Source organism: Mauremys reevesii, linkage group 2, assembly GCF_016161935.1.
Source record: "Mauremys reevesii isolate NIE-2019 linkage group 2, ASM1616193v1, whole genome shotgun sequence".
NCBI lineage: Eukaryota > Metazoa > Chordata > Testudines > Geoemydidae > Mauremys > Mauremys reevesii.
The window spans coordinates 167,208,897-167,232,814 of NC_052624.1; the positions used below are offsets into that span (position 1 = coordinate 167,208,897).

General features: G+C 35.6%; 1 protein-coding gene across 1 annotated transcript in view; it reads left to right on the forward strand.

Moving 5' to 3' along the window:
• The window catches only part of RELCH (RAB11 binding and LisH domain, coiled-coil and HEAT repeat containing), a 123,158-nt gene that overhangs the window by 31,294 nt on the left and 67,946 nt on the right, over window positions 1-23,918 (forward strand). The window contains 6 exon segments of the mRNA XM_039526034.1: window positions 1,941-2,141; window positions 2,237-2,328; window positions 4,493-4,783; window positions 12,924-12,999; window positions 13,323-13,418; window positions 22,042-22,154. Of these exon segments, the coding sequence (XP_039381968.1) occupies window positions 1,941-2,141; window positions 2,237-2,328; window positions 4,493-4,783; window positions 12,924-12,999; window positions 13,323-13,418; window positions 22,042-22,154 (869 nt within the window).

The following is a 23,918-nucleotide window of genomic DNA, read 5'->3' on the forward strand; positions in this document are numbered from 1 at the left end:
TCAGAATTTACTTTCTGTTTTTAAGGTTTGATAAAAATGAAGTAAGGGATGGGAATTACTATTACATAGTATTGGTTAATATTTTGTAAATCCATATAGCAGTGGACAAAATGCACATCTTTATGGAAAAACTTAAATGCTACCACATATTACATGAAAATTTCTGTAATGTTGAAATAGTGTGCTACAGAACTGTTTCTCTCTCTAAAAGAATTCTATGAGGCTCTCTATTAAGTGCAGTGTCTTTAATGTGCATTTCTGCTCTTCAGATAGACTCCATAAAAATTGTTGGTTTGCACATGTTTCTCATGTTATATACCAGATGTGTTCAGGGGAAGAAAATTTTAATGGCCAACCCTGCAAACTCAACCCAGTCTCTGAGAGTCAAGTTGGATTTTCTGATTCTCATGCATAATCAGCAATAACAACTTATGTGGGCCAAATTCTGCCCTCAAAGGAAAAAATAAATCCTAGATCTCTAATATAAAACAAGAAATGTATGCTTGAAGAACAGTGGGAAAGAATTGTACAAAAATGTCAGCATTTAATACCTTTGAAGATGCTCTTTAAGAGTGTATCTGCACAGCTGCTAGGAGCATGCTTCACAGCATGTATAGACAGATGTACACAAGTTCTATTCAAGTTAGCATGCCAAAAATAGCAATGTGGCCACTATGGCATAGTTGGTAGCTTAAGCTAGCTACAGGTGTCCATACTCAGGCTTAGACAGATTTAGGTGGCTAGCCCAAGCTGTCATGGCAGCAGCCACATTGCTGTTTTTAGTGTATCAGCTCAAAAAGAGCTATTGCCTGCCCATCTCCCTACCCTGGGAAGCACAATCCCAGCTGCTGAGTAGACAAACCCAAAGTGACACAATACTTTTGAATAATCAAATGTATTTTAATGTCTTACGCATGTTCTTTCCTTTTCTTACGTTAGTTATTTTGAGCATACTTAATAGTGGAGATAGAAATAATGTAGAATAGTCAAACAAGAAAATAGAGAACTTTAGGTGATAATCTAAAAAGGTAAATGGTTCCCAGGTTTTGAAATGTACACAATTACTATGATCGAGTGCCCAACATGGGTGGCGTGTAATGGAGACTAAGCTTCCCCAAACCTCATGCTGGAGGGGAGGGGCAGTTGCAGATTTGGGTGTGGGGGGAGAGAAGAGATGGAGTAGAGGTGGAACTGGCTTGGAGCTCCAGCCGTGGCCAAGAGCTCAACCCAACCAGGGCCTTCCGGGGGGCTGAGAGCAGTGAGTGGGGGTGGGGCCTTAGCTGGAACAGGTGGGGCAGGGAACTTCCTATCCTCCCCAAGGGAAAGCCTCACCAGCCACCCATGATACCCAATATCGAATGTGAATATGCACTCAAATAACCAGTTATGTAAGTAATGGATTATTTGTGCGCACAGTTTTTGCGACTTTGCATTTTTGAAAATTTAGGCCCCTGTATTATTTATAGATAGATACATAGATGCAATAAAATCCATGTGTATGTATGAGGTGGAATTTATTTAATTTGTCTATTTAAACTTTGAGGGGTAAAAAGACCCTTGCATCAGTAGTACAATACCCTTCCACCAGCTGCCTGCTTTATGCTAAAAAATTGCCTGACTGGTATACCTGATAAAATCCACACACCTTATGAAAAAAACAACTACTAATATTGCCAGATGTGCATTTTGGAAGGCTTCCTAATGCAGATCTTAGAAGTTTCTTTGGGGTAATACTACTTTCTGCCCTGGAGCAGCAACTTTGACTTCTTCTGTTTTTCCCTTCAGTTGGGTATAAGCAGCTCACCTTGCATTCTCCAAATTACCTTGACATTTTGGCATGTCTTTTTCTTATGCAGCTATATACGTGTAATGAAGTGAACAAAAATTCAAGAATAAAAAGTGTGCCATAGGCTTCTGACTCTGCTTTTAATCTTTTCAAGGATTTTGAACTGTGGGATGATGTAGGATTGAACATTCCAAAGCCTCCAGACTTGTTACAACTCTATCGTGACTTCGGAAACCATCAAGTAACTGCAAGAGATGTTGTGGATGTAGCAGTTGGTGTTGAAGAGGATGAGTTAGAAGTTACCACTCCTACATTAGGGAGCGTTCCTGTATTTGGAGTATCACAGTCAATAGAAGTAAGATTATAGTTAAGACACTTATGCAGGTTTGTTATGTACCGTCATAAGTGGAATTTGCTAAATTGTTTTCATTATTTTTATCTTGCATTTAGCAATGCTTAATAGTGCAAAAATTAGAAGATCAAATTAATGCATTAAACAGTGAGAAATGGTCTTTGATGGAACAAATCCGAAGACTTGAGAGGTATGTATCTTTGATTTTGCAGCATTTTACATAAGAATATATGTAAAATATTTAAAACAAAAATCCTCACTAGTTGTTGATAGGGATTGTCTCTAGAACTGACAGAATCTTACCTTTAATATATGGTATTTTGTTAGAACCAATAGAATATTTCAAATTTTTAGAGCTTTTTAAGAGCTCCTGTTACATACAGGTTGAACCTCTCTAGTCCAGCACACTCTGGTCGGATAACATCCGTGGTCCAGCACAATTTTATTTTATTGTTTTTTATGCTTTATCTACTTATTGCCTTGTACCAATACAGTAAAATTGTGTAACAACACTAACACTTTGTTATGAAGAGAGCCAGTAAGCCTTGGATAGGTGGCATTGCAAGCATTGTTCCATTTATTCGCCTCGGTGAGATTAAAAATAAAGAGACATGCTCACAACAATATTAACCTCCCATGGTTCGGCAAATTCTCTGGTTCGGCACCGGTCAGGTCCCGAGGGTGCCAGACTAGAGAGGTTCAACCTATGTAGTAATTTATCTCCTGCATTTATCAATCAGAGAAAATTAAGATGACACTGTTAACTTAAATATAGATAGATAAGGAATCTTATTTAAATTAGGGATGTAAACGGCATTTTAAAAAAGTAACTGTTTATATTATTACAATTGTATTGGTTAAATGTTTTACCGTTGACAAGTTCACAACATAGGCGTGTCGGGTGCTGCAGCACCCCCATGTTTTACACGAGGTCCTGGCTGCTGGCCCCGCACATTAGGCATTTAAACATTAACTGAAGACATTACCGGTAAGACTGATGCTTATTGGTTAACCGGTTAACATTTTACATCCTTAATTTAAATATGTTTAAACAGTGAAACTAAAATGAACTTAAATACTTTTTGCTCTTCACCGTTGAACTATTTGTGTTTGCATTTCTCTCTGCGTGGAAAATGAAAATCTTGTTTCACTTCGGTCATCAACACTGCTGAGGGGATGTTCATTTTAACAACTTTCTCCTTTTGAAATAAAAAAACCAAACTATTAGTCTTGCACCAGCTTTTATGTATCCCTTATGTTACACAATAAGATTTCTTCAGAGTATGTATCTATATATACAAAAAGTGATATAACCTCTCAGTCATTTTGTCAAAGTGTATAGTTACCATTTCAGGGCAGATGAAAGTATATTAAATATTGAGCTCTGAAATTAGTTCAGAGCCAAAACATCTTAAATATTATATTCCATACAGACATGTGCTTCTTGACACTTTGTGTTTGTTGAATTCTTTGGGCTCAGCCCAGAACATACAAAGATCAGTCTTTCTACCCTTTTATCTTTAAGATCTTTCTGGCTACACCACTTCATTTTCCTTTACAAAAAAAGGGTATACCTACGCTGGAAAAAAAACCAAAAACTCACTGTGGCAGTGAGTCTCAGAGGCCATGTCAGCTGACTCAGGCTTGTGACTAAAAATAGCAGTGTAGACATTCTCACTCAGGCTGGACCCCTGGCTCTGAGCTGCATCCCCCTCACCGGGGGGCGCATTTTCCCATCCCGAGCGGAAACATTTGCACTGGTATTTTTAGCCCTGTAGCACAAGCCCAAGTCAATTGGTCTAGGCCAGGGGTAGGCAACTTATGGCACGGGTGCCGAAGGCGTCACACGAACTGATTTTCAGTGGCACTCACACTGCCCGGGCCCTGGCCACCGGTCCGGGGGGGCTCTGCATTTTATTTTAATTTTAAATGAAGCTTCTTAAACATTTTTAAAACCTTATTTACTTTACATACAACAATAGTTTAGTTATATATTATAGACTTATAGAAAGAGACCTTCTAAAAACATTAAAATGTGTTACCGGCACGCAAAACTTTAAATTAGAGTGAATAAATGAAGACTCGGCACACCACTTCTGAAAGGTTGCCAACCCCTGGTCTAGGCTCTGAAACTTGGGTTGAGGTTTTTTTTTTTCTGCAGTAGATGTACCCTCTGAAAGGCGTGTCAGAGTGTTCACCGACACATCTCGTATGATATAAGATGAGACATTACTGAAGTTGTAAAAAAGAATTGACATAGCAGGGTGTTCATTTACATCACAATATTTTCATATTTCATTTGCCTGATTCAGATCGTTTGAAAAGCTGCAATGTAACTTTTTTTTTTCTTTTAGTGAAATAGACTTCCTCAAGAATGAAAACTTTGCTGTTCCAGTGGTTTGTGACTTAGTCCACGTGCCTCTCTCAGTTCCAGAGGACAATGGGCGTTACTTAGATATCAAGAGTTCAGACAATGACAGTAAACATGGAAAAACTGAGGAAATAAGCCTTTCCATATCAGCCGAAGCAGATTCAAAGACACCTAAAGATGATACACTAAATTCTCTCCCTAGCAAAGAGAGAGAGAAATTGCCCTCTTGTGCTCTATCAAATAAAGCTGCAATACACTTTGATAAACCTAATAGGTTAGTGATAAAAGTTTTAAACTGAAATGCTTTGTTTCACAGTAGGGAGATTTTTATTTTTATTTTTTTTCTAAAAGCGCAGTGCTACAGAGTTCTTAATTCTTTTCTACCTCTTGCTTTCTAATTTCTGGTCTTTATTCCCTTCATTTAAGTATAATAGATGGCTTTACAAATTTCTGTAAATTCTTTTGTATTTTGGGGAGGGTGTGAGTTCATTGAGTACATTTGTTAAAGATGTTAAATTACACATTTTCAATTTTAAAATTAAATATTAAGAATATATATATTTTTTTAACTTCTGTCCACTCCTAAGTTTGGAATTGTAGGGAGAAAACACTGGTATCGAAACAGTGAATGAGGGAAAGGGGATGTTACTATTTCTTTCCTATGTTCCATCTCTTTATAAAATCTATTTTGTTCTTCCTCCAGGGAGATTGAGGAGTTTTGTATTTAGGCATTGTTTAGACAAATGCGTACCAATATAACTAAAGATGTTGACTATATAATTACAATTTAAATATCAGAAATCTATGCATTTTACTGTCCTGTCCTTTTAGGAAGGCTGTCCCTAAAAGTCCAGTGACATTCAGCTGTTGGAGATTTGAGACTTGGGTCTTGTCATCACTAGAAACGTATTAAAATGCAGCCTTAAAGCACTGTTAACTTATGTGAGATTAAATAAGACTTTGCAGTCAGCATATACACACACACACGTTGTGTCAGCTGGTAATGGGTAAATCCTGGTTCCAGTACGGTTTATTCATGACCATCTGATATTAAATTAGGCTATTGATTATAATATGCATACAGAAACTTGATGGAACAATGATGATAATAAGACACTGTAATAGCGGGGTACAAAGTATATATGAATGACAGAGTAGGTTGTGCTGGTCGGAGACTGGCACTATATGTGAAAGAAAGCATAGCATCAAGTACATCACTACCTCAATATAATGCCACCCGATATAACATGAATTTGGATATAACGCGGTAAAGCAGTGCTCCGCGAAGGGGGGGATGGGGGAAGGGGCTGCGCACTCGGGTGGATCAAAGCAAGTTCAATGTAACATGGTTTCACCTATAACGCAGTAAGATTTTTTTCGGCTCCTGAGGACAGTGTTATATCGAGGTAGAGGTGTATTGTAAAAATCTTAAATTAGTTAAACTGTATTGTAGAATTTCTATGGATAGAAATTCTGTGCTTGAATAAGAACATAGCAGCACAAATATACTGCTGACCACTTGACCAGAATGGAGATGGTGATTATGAAATGCTCAGGAACGTTAGAGCAGCTACCAAAACAGAGAATTCAGCAGTAATGGGGGATTTCAGCTGTCCCCATATTGACTGGGTACATTGCCTCAGGATGGGATGCAGAGATAAAATTTCTAGCCACTAGATAAAATTTCTAATGACTGCTTATTGAAACAGCTAGTCCTGGAACCCAGAAGGAGAAAGGAAATCCTTGATTTTAATCCTAGATGGAGCACAGGATCTGGTCCAAGAAGTGAATATAGCCAAACTGCTCAGTAATAGCGAACATAATGTGATTAAATTTAACTTTTTTGTAAGGGGTGAAATGTCAAAGAAACCCACCACAGTTGTATTTAACTTCCAAAAGGGGAACTACACAAAAATGAGGAGTCTAGTTAAATGGAAATTTAAAAGGAACAATCAAGAGTGAAATGCTTGCCAACTGCATGGAAACTTGCTGTATGCATACCCCAAATCCAAAAAAAGAAAAGAAAAAAAAAAAAAAAGTTAGAGAACCAGAAAAATGCCCTGATGGGTAAACCAAGTAAAAGAAGCTGTTTGAGGCCAGAAGGCATCCTTTAAAAATTGAAAGTCAAATTCTAGTGAGGAAAATTGAAAGGAGCATAAACTCTGGCAAGTAGAGTGTAAAAGTATAATTAGGCAGGCCAAAACGGAATTAGAAGAGCAACTAGCAAAAGATGCATAAACTAACAACAAAAATTGTAAGTATGTCAGAACCAGGAAACCTGCCATACAGTCAGTTTGGCAAAGCAAGATCATTGCAGAAAAGCTAAATGAATTCTTTGCATTGGTCTTCACTGCAGAGGATGTGGGCGAAATTGCTACACCTGAGTCATTCTTTTTAGCTGACATCTAAGGAACTGTGCCAGATTGAGGTGTTGTAAAGAAGGTTTTGGAACAAATTGATAAATTTTTAAATAGTAGTAAGTCACCGGGACCAGATGGTATTCGCCCAAGAGTTCTGAAGGAACTCTGATACAAAATTGCAGAACTATTAATTGTGATAGTAACCTGTCTCTTAAATCAGCTTCGGTGCCCGATGACTGGAAGATGGCTAGTGGAAAGCCAATTTTTTAAAAAGTCTCCAAAGTCAACTTTTCTGAGCTATAGTCCTAGTTTCTTTGACCAAGATCTTACTTTTTCTGAGATAACTATGAAATTTATCCTTATCACACTGATATTTTTGAGCATTGTAATAGTTGGGAGAAAGAAACATACATACGACCAATAAGAATATTGTAGACCAAAAAAGCTTAGTAAAGGAGTTAATATAACTTATAAGTTATGGTTCTCATACAAAAACAGCTCTGAGTAAGATTGTCTTATGAGTTATTTCAGCTCTTCCTCCTTTCTACATGGACCAGTATCCATCCTACTTGCTTTTATTATTTTCCTGAGCTTTCCAGCTATTCTAGTAGTAACTGATGCAGAAATGTTGTAGGTGTGTTTATATTAATGGAATTAGTTTCCATCTAAAGTTTATTCCTTTCAGTTATGTACTTCACAATATAACAGATATAGGAGCTCTCTCACTTGTAGTAGTTAATACCTTTTTTAAAGTTAGTTTAAGTGTACCACTTGATTCTGTATTTTTATCAAGCTGGTCAAAATTTTCCAGACAAAATATTTTCATACTGTAAAATGCTGAAATCATTTTTTTAAGGGAAAATGCTGTCAGTTATATCTGTCTATTTAATGGAAAATTTCAACACTGAAATTTTCATTTGAAAAACAACACTTTTGGAATTCTGCTTTTGTTCTCTACATTATTTTCCTCTTGCCACAGAATGCAGTAGAAATTTTCTAGGATTTCTGCTTTTTTTTCTGAGAGTGAGTATAAGCTGTTGATAAGTTACTGGCAGTAGGAAAAATTAATCTGTAGTTTTCCCACTCTAACTTTTCAAAAGTTGTCAACATTCTGAAAAGTCAGAGTGAAGAAAGGAGAGAAATGAAAATGTAGGTGAGGACTCTGGGCATTTGTCTTATTGCAGCTTGCCAAAAAGGTCAGGACTCACTTCTTTTTAAACACTTCACTTTTTCTTGCAAAAAAACAAATTCATTGTGGATCTGGTAAACTGGAAATAACTTCCTTTTTTTTTTTTTTTAAATTGCTGCTTCATATTTTGACTAGCCTCTAATATTTTTCTTGAATATCAGTGTATTTCTTCTTCAAAATGTAAGACTAAAAAATTACTATAAAGTTCTAGTAAGAATAATCTTAACTTGCAGAAATTAAAATGCCTTTAAATGCTAGGTTTTAGATACAAACCTTCATTATTTTTAAATAAAGTTTTTAATGTGGAGTTGAACTCAGAATACACTTTTCCATTGGATGCACTTAACTTAAACCGGAAGGCATGTTTTTCTTTCTAGGGAACAAAAGTAAATCACTAGCAAAGGTAAGGTTAACAAATTTAACTTTAAAGCTAGAAACTAGAATACCTGCTCCTGCTTTAGAAGAACTTTAGCTTCCTTGGTCTGTCATTTTTCAATCTGAATAAATACAGATGGATAGAGATGGTTTGTAGTCCTAATTTAGGCCCTGGTTCTGAGGAACTTTAGTCAGGCAGAGCCTTGAAACCACTGAGTCCTACTGACTTCAGTGGTCTGCCTGTACCGAGCCTATTCCAGGAACAGGGCCTAAAATCAAACTTGATTTTGCACTCAACAGAATAATTTATACTTAAAGGTAATATGTAATCCTCTCTTGGCAAAAGCAGAATGGACAATTTAAAATAAAGTTGGCATTGCAATTTCAGCTGAACATCAGTCTTTTTAAAGGTGTTAAAAATATCTTATGGAATTAGATTAAAAAGAGCAGTTTTATAGATGTCGAGTTTAAACAGTTAGTAGTTATCCAGAGTATTAACCCTAAAGGTTAAATATAGGTTTGCCAAAAGCTAGGATAAGTTGAAAACATGCTAGCTTCAAATCCTGTTACTTAGTAACTTATCTTTACATAGATGAAATTAAAGGAATAGTCAGTGCCTACTGTTAAAGGAATAGTTGTATTGTTAACAATAGGTTGCTATTCAGTATTCTGAGAATTCCATCATACAGTGGTGTCTGGATCTGTTCTAACAATTAGTCTAAATTAGTTTGAAAGCTACTCGTCCTAACTAAGCAATTGTCAGATTGGAAGAATTAGATACTATTCTCCTGATTGTTCTTTCACTGCCAGTGTATGGAAATTGCTAACTGTATTGATTTTGGAAGGAATTTCAGTTGCTGATTTAAAAAAAAAATCCTTGTTGAAGTCCACTACCCCTAGTTGGGAGGGAAAGCTGAGACAAAATTAAGATAGTGAGACTTTTAAATACTGAACAAATCCAGTTCCACAATCACAAAATCAGTCACGTGCTGAATATATGTGTAGCAACTATCTTTATACTGAACTGGCAATAGTGCAGCAGTAAAATGTATTAAGAGGGTAGACTCAAGGAAAAGATATGTCCCTAGCTATAGATATACCCAGCCTACTTCTAGACTTTAGCAAGTTAGATGGGGCTGCTTATAACACGTGGCTTGTAATGATGGCGTTGTCTAGCTGGCTGGAAGTGATTATATGAAAATATACAAATTGAACTCTTTCAAAGCCGTGTTAGAACTACATGGAGAAAATCCTAAAATCCCTTACGACAACGGTAACTGTGCATGTCTTGCCGAGATGGGGAGACAAAGAGAGCCTGCTTTGGATCATTGCCATTGACACAAAACAATTTTGAACCTGGAGAGTAGTTGGAGAAATGCCTTGTATAACAGATTGCAGTAGAGAGCTGGACGTGGTTTGAGTTGAATGCATCACCAGTATTTACCTGATGACTCTTTAAGTGTTCAATAGTTTTGAATTAAACCTCAAAAGTCCAGGATACTTGCATTCTTTATATGATCCCGTTAAGCTTGCCCTTGCCAGTAAGTAAGCTACTTTCTGTATTTGTTCTGTTAGTTATATATTTACTTTTTGTTCTTGTTTGCAATACCTTCTTAGAATTTAAAATAAATCTTGAATACTTGTGTTTATCAGCCTTCAGAACCAAGCCTATCAGTCAAAGCCTTCAAGGATTTTACCAGATTTGATAAAACAGATTCTAGAATCTAAATGTAGTCCACCAATTGTAGTAGAATATATCTTGTTTGCCAAGAGCTTGCATTCTAAGTGCTGTTAATCACGCCATTAGGAAATTTAGTGACAACTTGTCATAAATACTTCTGAATCTCTGGGAAACAGTGATAGAATTTTCATCTTAATTTAAATTTTAAAAAATTTCAAGGGGATCTGAATCTTGACACTTTCAGAAATGTCTAAAACAACCTAGCTAGGATATGACCCTTGAAGAAAATATTAACCAACTTTGAGCAGCTAGGCATTAAAATCTCAAATCTCAATACCTTAAAGTATCTTTGCTTTCACAGAATAAGGACAAACAAGTAGTTTAGTTAAATCAAGGTCATCACACAGTTTAACGCTTCCTGCCTCCTAGATTTTTTTACTAAATCTTTTTCATATTTCCTCCCCTTACATAAAATGTATCCTTTTTTGAAATGTAATTGACAATGTGTTATGGTTATTTATTCTGTGGTGCTGTAAACCAAGGATGGTTGTCAATCCTTACATTTTATCAGGTATTCTGATGGACTGTGTAATTACACAATCTGTGGAATACTTAACAGGTTGTTAAAAATTATGTAGGCAATCCAAGGACACCTCCAGTGTCCCTAGACTTCAGGAAAATAAATACTCACATTCCAGATCAGGAAATATCAAAGATAAATCAATGGGAACACTTTATAATTTCAAAGCTCTACTTTTTGGTTTAGTGGTTTCTCAAAAGGTGTTCATATGTCTTCATAATTCTCATGCACTCCTAATGGATGGTAATAGCTATTTGCCATTTTCTTGATGATACTCTGATCAGAGAAAGTTCAGAAGAGCAAGTCAAGTCTAAGAAGTCCTCTTATTATTTTTTAGTTTAATAGATTCATAATTCCAAACAATGCTAAAAAGGGTCAGTGATATGGCGTCAGTTTTATTCACTCATTGGCCAAGAAGGCCATGGCTCTAGATGCAGCTCTTTTATCAAAACCTCATTCTCCCACTTGTCTAATGAGAAATTTCCTGACCAAAAGCTTAACTGTTCCCATACGATGACCCCTATGACTGACTAAAACTAAAAAATTATTGGAAAAAAGACTGAAAGCTCTTCTAGTTTCAAGGAAAATTGTATTAAAGAAACCTATGCCATAATATGTATTATATTGAAATATCTGTGCAAGATAAAGCTCATTCTAAGGTTTTACAGATCCTGGCATTTCTTCAGGATAGTCTCTCTTAAGCAAACTCAAAGCTTCAGCTTGATCTAGAGTGATAGGAGTAAGTGGGGCAGGTTTTCTTTTGTCAGCCCTATAGCATAAAATCTTGTAAAGCAATTTCTCTAAACCCACATCCAGTCCCTATGCCTATGCTAAATCCTAAACTGAGTACAGCAAACCAAATATACGTAGACATTCTCAGTTTAATTACAGAAGAATTTCTAAATTTGGTAAGTTATCCACCAAACAGTTAGTTTTCATAAGAAAAGGCAATCCCCTGAACCAATAAATTAATACAAAAAAAATGGGATGGAAGATGTAATTCGAGACATGGCTCAAACTGAATGTAGGGGCAAGCACTTAGAAAAGATTAGAAAATATAAGACCTTATTTCTGTTCTATTCTATCCAAGTGAAAAGTGCTTGGTTAGGCATCAGCTAGTTTGCCGAAATGCTAAATCTCGGAATAATGCAAAACAAGATGAAGTTCAGCTGTAAGGCACCAGTACACTCTGCCAGATAACCACTAGACCCCAAGAGGTTATAGGCTTCCTACAAAGAAACCTTGATGGCAACAACTTAATCCTGTGTTTATACTTCTCTGATGTACAAGTTACACCTGCAGTGCATTTGGCTGAAAACAGAAGCACACTTTAGTGTCCCACTTATCCTCAGCCTTATAGTACAGAAATGTGTCTAAATTAAAGGTGCTTTTCCTTCCAGTATAATCACATATTGTTGCCTTCAGGATTATTGGACAAATATGTGCTTAAATAAATGTGTTTACCAGATTTCTGTTCTCTGAAATGAATTGATATCCATCATTTTTAAGTTTTTACCCAGGATGGGGTATTTCTTTTGTTGATAATTTGTGGTGTATCATATCTTCATGCTCTAGGGGAAAATATTGTTCATCTTAAGTTCTTCCCTTTAAAAGTTGCTTTTAGTACAGGATTAGTAAGAAATGTACAACCTTGGAAATTCTTTCTGGCTGCATTTTCCAGATTATTGGAGTTTAGTGCTGAGGGTTGTAATTGACTTCTCTAGTGTTGGCATCATTCGTACGATATGTTGGAAAATGTCTCTGAGGCTTGTTAGATAGGAATATGCACAAGAAAATAAATTGAGGCAGAAATAATACTTTTCCCTTGTCATTTGGCAGTTTGCAAAGATTATATTTTTTTTGTATTGCTGCTGGAGTTAACATAGCTTCATTTTCCTCACTCTTTGAATCGTATTTTTGTCTGTACAACAGTCATCATTCTCTAGCTTCAAGTATGTGAGCCCTGTGGTAATAACTTGTGAATTAGAAAAATTACATTTTTAATCCAATCCAAAATGGCAGTTAATTTAAACAAAAACTAGGGGTTTGCTGATTTTAAAATCTAGCTCAAATATGACTTTAAAGAAGTTGAAGTTGCCCATATGCAACACCGAAAACATGCTTTTCAGATGTCACAATATATATGACTAAAACTGAATGAATAACTAGGATTCCATCAGTGTCAACTCTGATCTATTCTTTTCTTTTCTCCTGACAAAATTATTTCAGGACGTTGTCACCAGCTTTCCATCAAGCACTACTATCTTTTTGTCGGATGTCAGCAGAGTCTCGTTTGGGATCAGAGGTATATTTTCCTTATCGTTAACAGAATACCCTTTTTAATCTTCTCGCTGTCTGACTTCCATTAACCAACCAGTAGCTCTAGCTTTTAAGAAGACTTCATATACATATATATTTTATAATAACCCTGTACACAAGTATTAGGAACAAAGCGTATGATTTGGTGAGATTTAAATGATAGATTCTAATTTTGGGTGTATTTATGCTCAATCACTAGTGATTATCACTAGTTCTTGGGAAGTTTAGTCTCTGCTGAAAAATGCTTTAATAAATGAAAAAGGTTGCATTTCAGTTGCTGAGTCTCATAAAAAATAATTGAATTTCTAGGTGTCTCGGATTGCAGATAGTGAAAAAAGTGTCATGTTAATGCTGGGACGTTGCCTGCCACACATTGTTCCTAATGTGCTGCTTGCAAAACGAGAGGTGAGGAATCCAAAAATGTTTTCTATTTATTATTTTCATCTTGTTGCCATTTTGATCATTTTGAAGTTGTAGTGTTTTTATTTTTTTTAAAGTCTGTTACTTGCAATCATATTCTTACTTTTGTGCATGCATCTCTGCTCCTAGAGAATGGTTTTACACCTCTGTCAGGTGAGTTCAGTAAAACTGCATGGTGTATTGTAATATTTCCTTCTATGCTTAAGACACCCATTAGCATTCTGCAAGACTTAACTGTTACTGTAGGTCCATCTGTTTGTCACTAACTTTGATGTTTTATATTAGATAGGCCTATTATTAATGAGTATTCTTTTTAAATCAGTTGGGATTCAAATCTACTGATATTACAATATGGGATTACTTTATCTCAAAAGATAGCAAGGATTAACTCAAGTTCATTTGGAATGTTAAATACTTTTAGTATAAACATTTCAATTTATTATTCAATGATTTAACTTTATGTGGAAGAAATTACTGTTCAGTCTTCTTCAATATTAAACTAATCTTCCATACATTGTTTAAATCTGTAATAATAATTTAAAATTGAATGAAGATGTGCTATTAATCTTGACTATAAATAGACTTAGGGTTCTACATAATCCCAGATACTGTGGCAAACTCAAATAGATTAAAGGAAGATAGACAACCTTGATGTGGATGTTTGCATTATGACATTCATTGTAAATGTTACACATAATCACAACTACAAAAAAGTCAAGCAATAGACAGTCAGTTTGATTTTTAATACTTGCAGGTAAGGTTTGGTCTTTTTTAAAATAATATATGAGGGAGAATGTTCACTATTCTAATAATGACATTCAGTTTTAGTGTTTATCTATGGGACCTACAGTATGGTAGGTTTATAGTAATGCATTTGGCTTAAACCCATAAAAGGCTTTATTGAAAAATCTTTAAATCCAGAAATTTGTACTGATCCTTGAGTGACATAAGTTTCTGTAAATTGAGTAGTTTTCTGTGGTTGATTATAGTGCAATACCAAGATGCATGGCATCTGAAAGTTTCAGAAAAATTATCCCAGGAAAGTCTTTTTATTGAATGTTCTGTATAATGATGCTTCTGTTAAAACACCATTGCAAAATAATTCTGTGGAATGTGCCAGGATCAGTGCTTAATTTCTGATATTTGCAGTTCTGCGTGGCAAGTACTCCAGCTTCTTTTCGCAGCTTGTAGCATAAGCAGTGTAATATGTTAATATTTTTCTGACCTGTTTAGCCTATTTCCTACCTACTTTATTCTTGCAAAATCTAAAGGAATAAATGATTAAATATATTCTTGCATTAAAAAAATCACTTCAGAATGCTTCTTTTCAATATGGTTGAAGACTTTACAAGAAAACTGTAACTGTATTGCATGGAGAGTTTATGCTGTATATTTCATTAAAACTTTTGCTGTAATGGGTATTAAGACAATAGTTTCTTCAGTGCAGCATTCTCTGAGGTAGGATCCTGGAATCAAAAGGAAAGATTAATATAGTTTAACATCAGTAGTTTTATGAATATTAATATTATAGTAGTGGCCAGAGGCCCTAAATGGAATCAGGATCCTGTTGTGCTACACACTGTGCAAGCAAAGATAGATATTGCCCCTGTTCAAAAAAAGTTGACCATTTTAAGATTTATGAATAAAATTTATGAATGTTTGGCAATGAGTTTTTTATAACCAAAACCATGTTTAAAATATACAATAATATTAATGTTGGCGTTTTTAGTGTTTTATGCTTCCTAGTATCTACTGAAGGCCCAAAATATCAAATTGAAAATTAGTACTTTATTCTGTTATGCAAAAACTGAGTTCTTGTTCGCTAATTTGGCGATCTTTATGTGCGCATTCAAATTTAGCAAAACTTGAAGTCATTTCAAGGCTACCCAAGCAGCCCACTTAAATCTTTGTAGTAACATGAGGTCTTGATTTTATTCCCTCAGCTTGGCTTAGAAGAGCCTCAGGGTAGTAACAGTTGCTTTCTGGACAATCACTTAGCAGTGACCTAGTGGTTAAGATATGAAGTAATATTGATAGTTTCAGAAAATTATCTGTGCTGCTTTGGTTGCTGTGATTTAGGCTCTTGTGGCAAGGAAGATGAAGAGGAAAGGGAAAATTAAGGGAGTCTCAAGCATTCTGAGTTGGTAGCTGACATCAACCAAATTTATATCTTAAATAGTTTTTTTTTTAAAATGAGCTCAACTAGATAATAAAAACAGAAGTTTAAAAACCTGATAAAATACTTGAACGCCATTCAAATGCATGAAACTTGTATGCAAATTGCTATTCATATTTTATTTCTATTGAGGATTTCCAGATAAGTTTCAAATACAGGTAATTACTTGAAAATACCCTAGTCTTGCATTGCATTCAGACACAAAGTATTGTTAGCCAGATGCTGATTGGGCTGAAATGTAATGTTTAGGATGTCAAGATTTCATTCTGCAAGGACCTCTGAGCAGGTATAGGGCCTGCCACCTGGCATTCCTTGCAGGAGCTAGGCCTGAAATCTGTTTGGAGATATTTCTTGGATTGGCTTTATTCATTTTAATTAAGCATTTAAGCTGGTTAGCAGCTGTTCAACTGCATTGATATTTGGCTAGCAATAATACCACAAAATGAGATTTCTTTGACTAAATCATAGCCAGGGAACAGCGATAGCTCTTTAAACACTTAAATAAGAAAGTACTTAATGCAGATTTAGTCAAAACTAAAATTTTTCTCACCCTTTACAAGACATAAATATAAATAATTCCCTGTGTAGAACTGTGACACTGATCCTGACATTGCTGTGTGTATGCTCTCCCGTTGACTGCAGTGGGAGTTCTCTGCACAAAGTGCAGACAGGAGAAAGCCCTTTGGCTGTAGCATCAGGATCTTACTGCTCTTCTTTTTAATTAAAAATGAATAAGGTGTACTTAAACCTTCATACCTTTAAATTAGCATACTGAATTGTTTTAGTAACTGTAGGTTAACTTCAAAGATTTTGGTGGTCTGTAAGTCTGTATACATACAATTTTTACTGACTTGAGGGAGAAGGATACAGCTCATTCCCTTTCAAAGAAAACAGAAGACTCATCACTGACTTATTTTTACCCTTATCTCTTAAAAACAAACATTTTTAATTCAAATTACCAAATAACTGTGCCCAACTTTTTTTAAATCATTCTCTTCAAACAAGGTTCCATGTAACCTACAGAGGGCAGCAAAAACAGCTATACAGATACTGCAGTCAATCTATTGAATCTTCTCACATTTTCTTACAGCATGTTGCTGTCTTGTGTGAAGTTGATTTCTGAAGAATGCAACTCTGGTGTTGCTAATTATTTTCTCTTTATGGAAATGGGGAGGAAATGCAATGCTGAGATCTTGCACAACAACCAATGTAGAAGGGGTGCCAATCTTGACAATCTGGGAAAAGAACGTAAAATATGCTGTATATTTAAAAATATATTTGCATGAAGATGTAGAAGCTACTATTTACAGTTGTGTTGAGACACTTTTTCATTCTCAGCCTTTTTAGGCACTTAATTCCGAAAGCAAAAATCATATGGGCTGAAATCTTGTTGATATCTTTTCAACTAATCTGTCTGTCTTGGAAGTCTGATTTAAAATATTGGCATTTGTTTTAAAACTTTCAAAATGTCGTATAAAAATCTAAGCATCTAAATAAGTGGCCCCTCAGAGGTGACAACTCTATGGGAGCGGCCAGGGAGCCGGCGCTGGACACGAGCCCTAGGGTCTTGCATGGCAGCAGCCAGACATAACCCGGCATGAGTGCTGCCTATGCAGGAGATCCCTCCCCCGGATACAGGCAGCCCTGTGATACTGGCAGCCATGATGGAGGGGCGAGGTTACAGTGACAATCTGGCTACTTATTTTGATTCATAAATATATCTGTGGGTGCCTAACTTTGGGTTCCCAAATCTGAAATTAAAATTTTGGAGTAGTTTAAATAACAGAAACTAGTCAAGTTTGCATCAAATGTTTTTAAGCATGTGCCCAGGTGCAGAGTTAATAATATGTATCTGGAAATACATGTATTGATATTTATGTAATGTATTTGTTTGTTTCAGTATAGCACAGGGTTGTCAGACTCCCAGCCTGTAGACTGGTTCCTCTCTGCTTAATGTGCTTGCCTCCCCCATCCTCTAATATCACCCTGTAAATATAAGCAAATATAACTGTGTTAGACAGAAATAGCTTTGAGAGGCATGAAGAATCTCAGTTCATTTCAATGTCATGTTAACTCTGAAACTTGTTCCCTTAATGGGTTATATTTTCTTTTTGAAATGTATATATTCATAAATAAATCTGAGCAAAGTTGAATTTTGCTTGCTTAGTTACCACAGCTGTATGCATAAACACACAAAGGATGTAAATAAGTGATCATAAGTATCCTATATCAGTTTTTCCCCCACTGACTCTTTAACTTATGTGCAAACCTCCTAGTGACATCCATGACAGACTTCATGTGGATTAATAGATCGTGTTACCAGCCCGTGAGCCATAATTAGGAATGTAATTGGTTTTCTCAGTAAAATGAATGTGACATACCTCTCCTCATGTTGAATGCGTGATTAAATTGTGGCATTCTTCGAAAAACTATCACGAAGGTTAGAGATACAAATATATGTGAAACACTAGCATGAGGATATCAGTCGTGTCGTATACACTGCAATTTCAGATATTACAATCAAGCAGGTTTTATTTCCTTTACCCCTTTTTGAACGGAGTTTCAGCAAAAAAATTGCATACAACATCATTTGAGAATGTAAACATACATGAGTAGAAAAATCTTAAAAAATATGGTTCTCATCCTATCCAGAGGTAAAAACACTGAAGACAAGGCATGTTAGTTTTACCATGAGGTAAACTAGGCAAGGTCAATCACTGGTGGGACTATAGGATTGACCTCACCTTGTTTTACTTTGTGATAAAACTAATGTGCCTTGTCTCCACTGTGTTTTTACTTTGAAATAGCTCATGCGCATGTTATCCTCTGGTTTTAAAAAAAAAAAAACACACAAAAAAACCCCCCAGCTTTTCTTAGCATTGAAGACCAGGCCTCTGACGTGTGATGTTACATTTGCAGTCGCATTCATTATGTCACAGGTGTTGGGAGTTGGGCAGTGACAGTGTGCTCAGGAATCTAAAGGGAGAAGTGTCTCACTTCTGAAAACCATCTCTTTTGGTAGTGTTGACTGGCATCAATAAAAGTTTAATCCAGTCCTCTGTAGCTAGAGAGGGTGCAAAAAGGAGGGACTTATCAGGGCTGAACAGGGGCATTGAGGACCCCAAGTATAGAGCAGATGAAGAAAGTAGGAAAAATCTTTGAAAAATCACAATCTTCTCACATTTTATCATTTCAGCACAAGTGGTATTCCTTCCTGAGGAAGGCAAAAGATTATTTTTAATAACACTGGAAGTCCCTCTCCTTGACTGCTAGGCACTATATAGTCTCCATAGTGCTAAACAACTTTCTCTAATGTTTTTTATTGAAATTAGTAGCCTGGAAACTTGGCTTTGTGTGTTTCCTGCTTGGAAAATTTAACATTTTCTAAAACATTTCTGTGCCATTGTTGCAAATCAAAAATCTTAGATGCTTATGGTCTTTACTGAATAAATATCCATCCAAAACATAAGAGCTAGTAATAGAAAGAAGTTTCTGCCTGTAGGATAACCACTCCTGTACAACTGTTTTCTCTCTTCTCTTTTCTAATTGACTGGAGAAGGATCAGCCATTTTTCAAGACTTTGAGAGACTTCACTTGTCCTGTGCTATCCACATGCAGCAACTATTTAACTCCTCACATCCCCCACAGGAAATCACCTCTTACCTCCACTTGTACTCTCCCACTCATCTCCCTTCCATTAATTATATGGGAAAACACAATAGGACACCACTACTCAAGAAGATTTCTCACTGTTTCTCCACTCCCCTTAATAGAAGGAAGTATAGAAGCACTGATGCAACGATGCAGAGAACGCTCGATTCTCCCATAGTATGCACGAAAGAATGTGACCAATGGACAAGGAAACACAACTAATTCCATCTGCTATAATAACCAGCTTTCTGCAAGGTAAAGAATTAGCCTTGTATCTGCCCCATGTCAATGGTTTTAGGTTCATCATCAGTCTTAGATACAAGAGTAAGATAATATCTAGCTGTGTATTAATGGCCTGTCATACCCATTCAATTTATAAATGATCATTTTAATCAAATTTTTCAGTTAGTTTCCAAAAAAATAAAAATAAATTATTTTTTAAAGAAGCTGTAGAAAGAGAGATTTTTCTCCGGGCACTTAGATCAGCCAAATGAGTGGAAACTCCACAGATCTTCATTTCTCCAATAGACCATCATAACAGTAAAAGATCCAGCATGCAAAAAACCCTATTCCTCCATTCTCAATAGTTTTTTAAATAAAACTAAATATTCTTTTACACAGGTCAAGGAAAGCTGAAGAATTAATGGGCAGCAAGTATCAAGATAACATTGGCATATGGCAGAATGCAGGAAAATCTTTTTTTAATACCTATTGTAGGGAAATTGTATCCTACATACTACAAAATCTGATCCAATTTTATTATCCTGAAGAGATCCCAAATTGCTATATAGTTTATTAATACAAACTACCATTTTTTTGAAGAAGGGGGAAATATGACAGCCATCATGGTAAAATCTGTTTTTGTAATACCATTTTAGAATCCACTGCATCAAGATAGGAAATCAGATGCTTTATTTTTCCTATATGCAGTACAAAACAAAAATATACAACAAACTCCTTAAAAAAAATCAGAATTTTAAATGGGGGAAAATCCCAGAGTCTTTAGTATATAAAATAAAATCTAGCATTCAGAGTTCTAGAAGGGAATGAATTGTCAAAGGAAGAAAGTTACAATGGGTATAGCACAAAAGCTAATTAAATAAAAGGTAACTTTAACAAAGTGCACATATTTTTGTCTTGGGCTATAAAAAGTACCTGTTCACGTCATTATCTGACACATGTAGTAAAGGAAATAGCAAACTGGACAAACCTGCTTGTTATCTACCCCCACTCTCCTTTGGATTTTGCAAGAGTAGACGAGACACTCCCATGTCCCCTGCAGCCTGTATGAATAAGAACCTGTTTTACTTATAGTTCCCCAAGCTGTACCTCGTTTGGGATAAATTTTACCTGCAGTACCTCAGTGATGTGTATTTAATGTATATATGTGTCTCGTTGAAATCTTCAGGTGAAAAGCTGCAGAAGTGCAAAACATTTTTATTAAATCTGCCTCACAAATCAAACTGCAAAGATAGCTCTGCCATTGTCAGGAATTGGCCAATTTGTACAACAATCACAATTTTTAAAAGTAAAATCTACTATCAATAGAGAATTGAAAAATCAAGAAAAGTGAGCTTGTATCGTTGCAATCTTATCCATCCCATCATAGCTCTAGTCCATCAGTGTCATTTACTGAATTAGGAAAAGCTCCCATTCAAAAAGTCTGAATCAAGCAGAAACTCAAGTCTCCATGCAAAGTTACTTAGAGCAGCAGTATCTTCCGATTTCTGTTCTTTATTCTTGCTTGCTCTTCATTGCTTGTTAATCTAAAAATTGCTGAATGAGCACACCAAAGGGGAAAAATGAATTACTTGCATGTTGCGAGCCCTTTTCATTTCTTAATATTATCTCAGCAGACACTTCTTTCTCCATCTACCCTGCCATGAAGTTTCTCTCCCTAACCTTCATTTTGAATTAGGTAGCTGTTGTGCTGTTTCCAAGTGGGGCCTAAGATGACTGAGGTCAAGGAAAGGGATTTCCAGTCCATATTTTTAAAAACTGTTTCCTCTGAGAATGAAAATAATCAGATTTTGAGGAAAGGAAAGAAGTTCCTACAACTGTGAACAGCCTTTTGTTTTCTTTTCATTTAAGGTTTTTCACAGTGTTTTTTTTAAAACAGAAGTTTGTTTCTATGGGAATTTTATTGCTCTGGGAAGAGAATTCAATTTCAAATTTTTCCTTTTTATTGAAAAATCCCTTTTTTAAAAGCATACTGTACTTCATATAAATACCATAAGGGCATATCTGTGCAAATTCCTGCACCCACATATTGCTTCGACATTTTGATTCAAATGTACATACAAAATTGTGTGGGTGGCTAATGTGAATGGGACACTCTTTTTCTCTTTAACTCCATGTTGATGCAATTAGCCTCTCAGAATGAGCTTTGTGTAAGCTTTAAAACTTTTTAACCAACTTATTTTGTTCAATTGATTAAAAGTTCCTGCAGATAATGTAAATTAAACTTTAACCATCACTATCTTAAAATTATTAATAGAGATGAGCTACAAATGTTCATACTAATAATCTTGGTAGGGTTTTAAATTTTATGTGCTGAATTCCCCAAATCATGACAAGGAGGCATTTAGCACATAATTTTCTTAGGTCTTTTAACATTTTCAGGTCACTTTATAAGAGAGAGACTTCAATTAAAATGTCTTCTGTATCTGTTTTTCTATTGTGTGGCTAGATATATCTGTTCACTTTCTTTAGCCATTAATTAATATTTTCCCAAAGCATTTTTACTTTGTTTGGTTTTTCCTCCACCCATAATTTTTTTAGGAATTGATCCCACTCATACTGTGTACAGCCTGCCTCCATCCTGAACCCAAAGAGAGAGATCAGCTCCTACACATACTGTTCAATTTGATCAAACGACCAGATGATGAGCAAAGGTGTGTGTGTGTGTGTGTGTTGGGCCGGGGCGAGGGGTACTTTTTTCTTTTGACAAAGATGTAGATTTAATGGAAACTGGATACTCTTAGAGGGCTATTGCTTGATTTCCCCCCCCCCCCCCCTCAATTCAGTTCACATTGTATTAACAAACTCATGTGGACTTCGGGACTTTCCATTTCTATGACCTGCACTTTCATGTATAATTTAGTTACTGAAATGTAAGAATACACTCTGCAAACTTCAGGGTAATATTTCAGTTCCTTTAAGAAAAAGGGTGAACTGAAATGTTTTTTAAAATAAGCTTAAGATCATAAATCTAATACTTGTGGCGGTTATATTGATATGCCAGTCTTTTAAAATTAGTTCCTTCATCACTTACCTGTCAAGATCCCTAGGTCCTTAGTTTCTCTCCAATATTTAATGACTTCACTGACACCTAAAGTAGTGTTAGGAAAGCAGTTCCTGATCTTCAGGGATCAGTGATGTCAGCAGTTGCAAGAAAATTTCAGAAAAACCTAGGGTCTAAAGTCTGGTTTTGGCAGGTAAGATGTTTTTCACTTAATCTTGAAACTGTTTTTTGTAGTTCTTAGCTTTTATATATGTGTTGTGTTAATAATTTAGGATCTCATATAATACGGTTTTTTGTTTGTTTTTTTGTTTTTTTTTAAACTTCAGTTCTCTATTAAGTAGTACTCAGGAAGTATTGCTTTGTGTTCCCTTTTACTCTCTCTTGTTAAGATTATCCTTAAGGTTGAAAGACAGTACTCTGGCTGGTATGTTTCCTTCTTTAATAGAGGAAAGATTTTTCATAAGCATTTGTCTGGAACATTTCTCTTCCATTTTTTTCATTAAAAAGGCCTACTCTAAAACATTTTGATCTGTCATTGCTCTGTGCAGTCTTCTCCTGAGTCAGGTATAAAGAATTATTTTCAATGTGTTTACTTAAATATTTTCTCTGCCATCATAACATTTTCATGTAACAAAGGAGTTTTACCTGTGTCAGTTGTTCACATGATATATATTAGTGTCTACGAGCAGTTGATAGTGAGATGTTTCTCTGTCCACAAAACCTGGAAATTGCTTCCTACGTCACAGTCTCTGAAAGTAAGAGCGCCTCTGTATGTAAAGGGTGAGTCCTTGTTCCTTTTCAGGATCTTCAGGCATGTGAATTCTACCTCCAAAATGTACAGTGCTATCAGCTAAAAAGTTTTGGATGTCCCAATACAATTTGTGTTGCTAACATTGTGTACTTTTTTAAAATAGAGGGCACAATTTTGTTGTAAGATTTTAGTCATTTGTGATCCACACCCTCTTTACAGAGGATCTGGGAGCCTCTTTACAGCTGTAACCAGACACCTGATTTCCAGGTAGTAAAAGTGAAGTGAACCAACAATATTTTGCTTAAACTTTCACATTCAGCCTTTTACTATAAAAATATGGAGTGATATCTTAAAATTTCAGGTGTCAGTTTTCCAGCAGAAAATATCAGAAGAAAAATTTCCACAATACCATCCAACAAAGTTTGTATCTTAAAAGTAAAGTTAGTAAACATTCTTATACTCAGCAGATTAGTTGATCTCTGTATTCAAACTTCAGTTGTCAAATTAAATCTCAAATTTTACATCCCTAGAATCCTAACAAATGTATTGAACCCAAATCAAAATAAGGGTCTGAGTGCAAGCAGGAAAGTGTTTCCTCTCCAACATTGACTCCACTGTCAACATTTTACCCAAATTTTATTTGTATTATGTCTAACGGTGTAT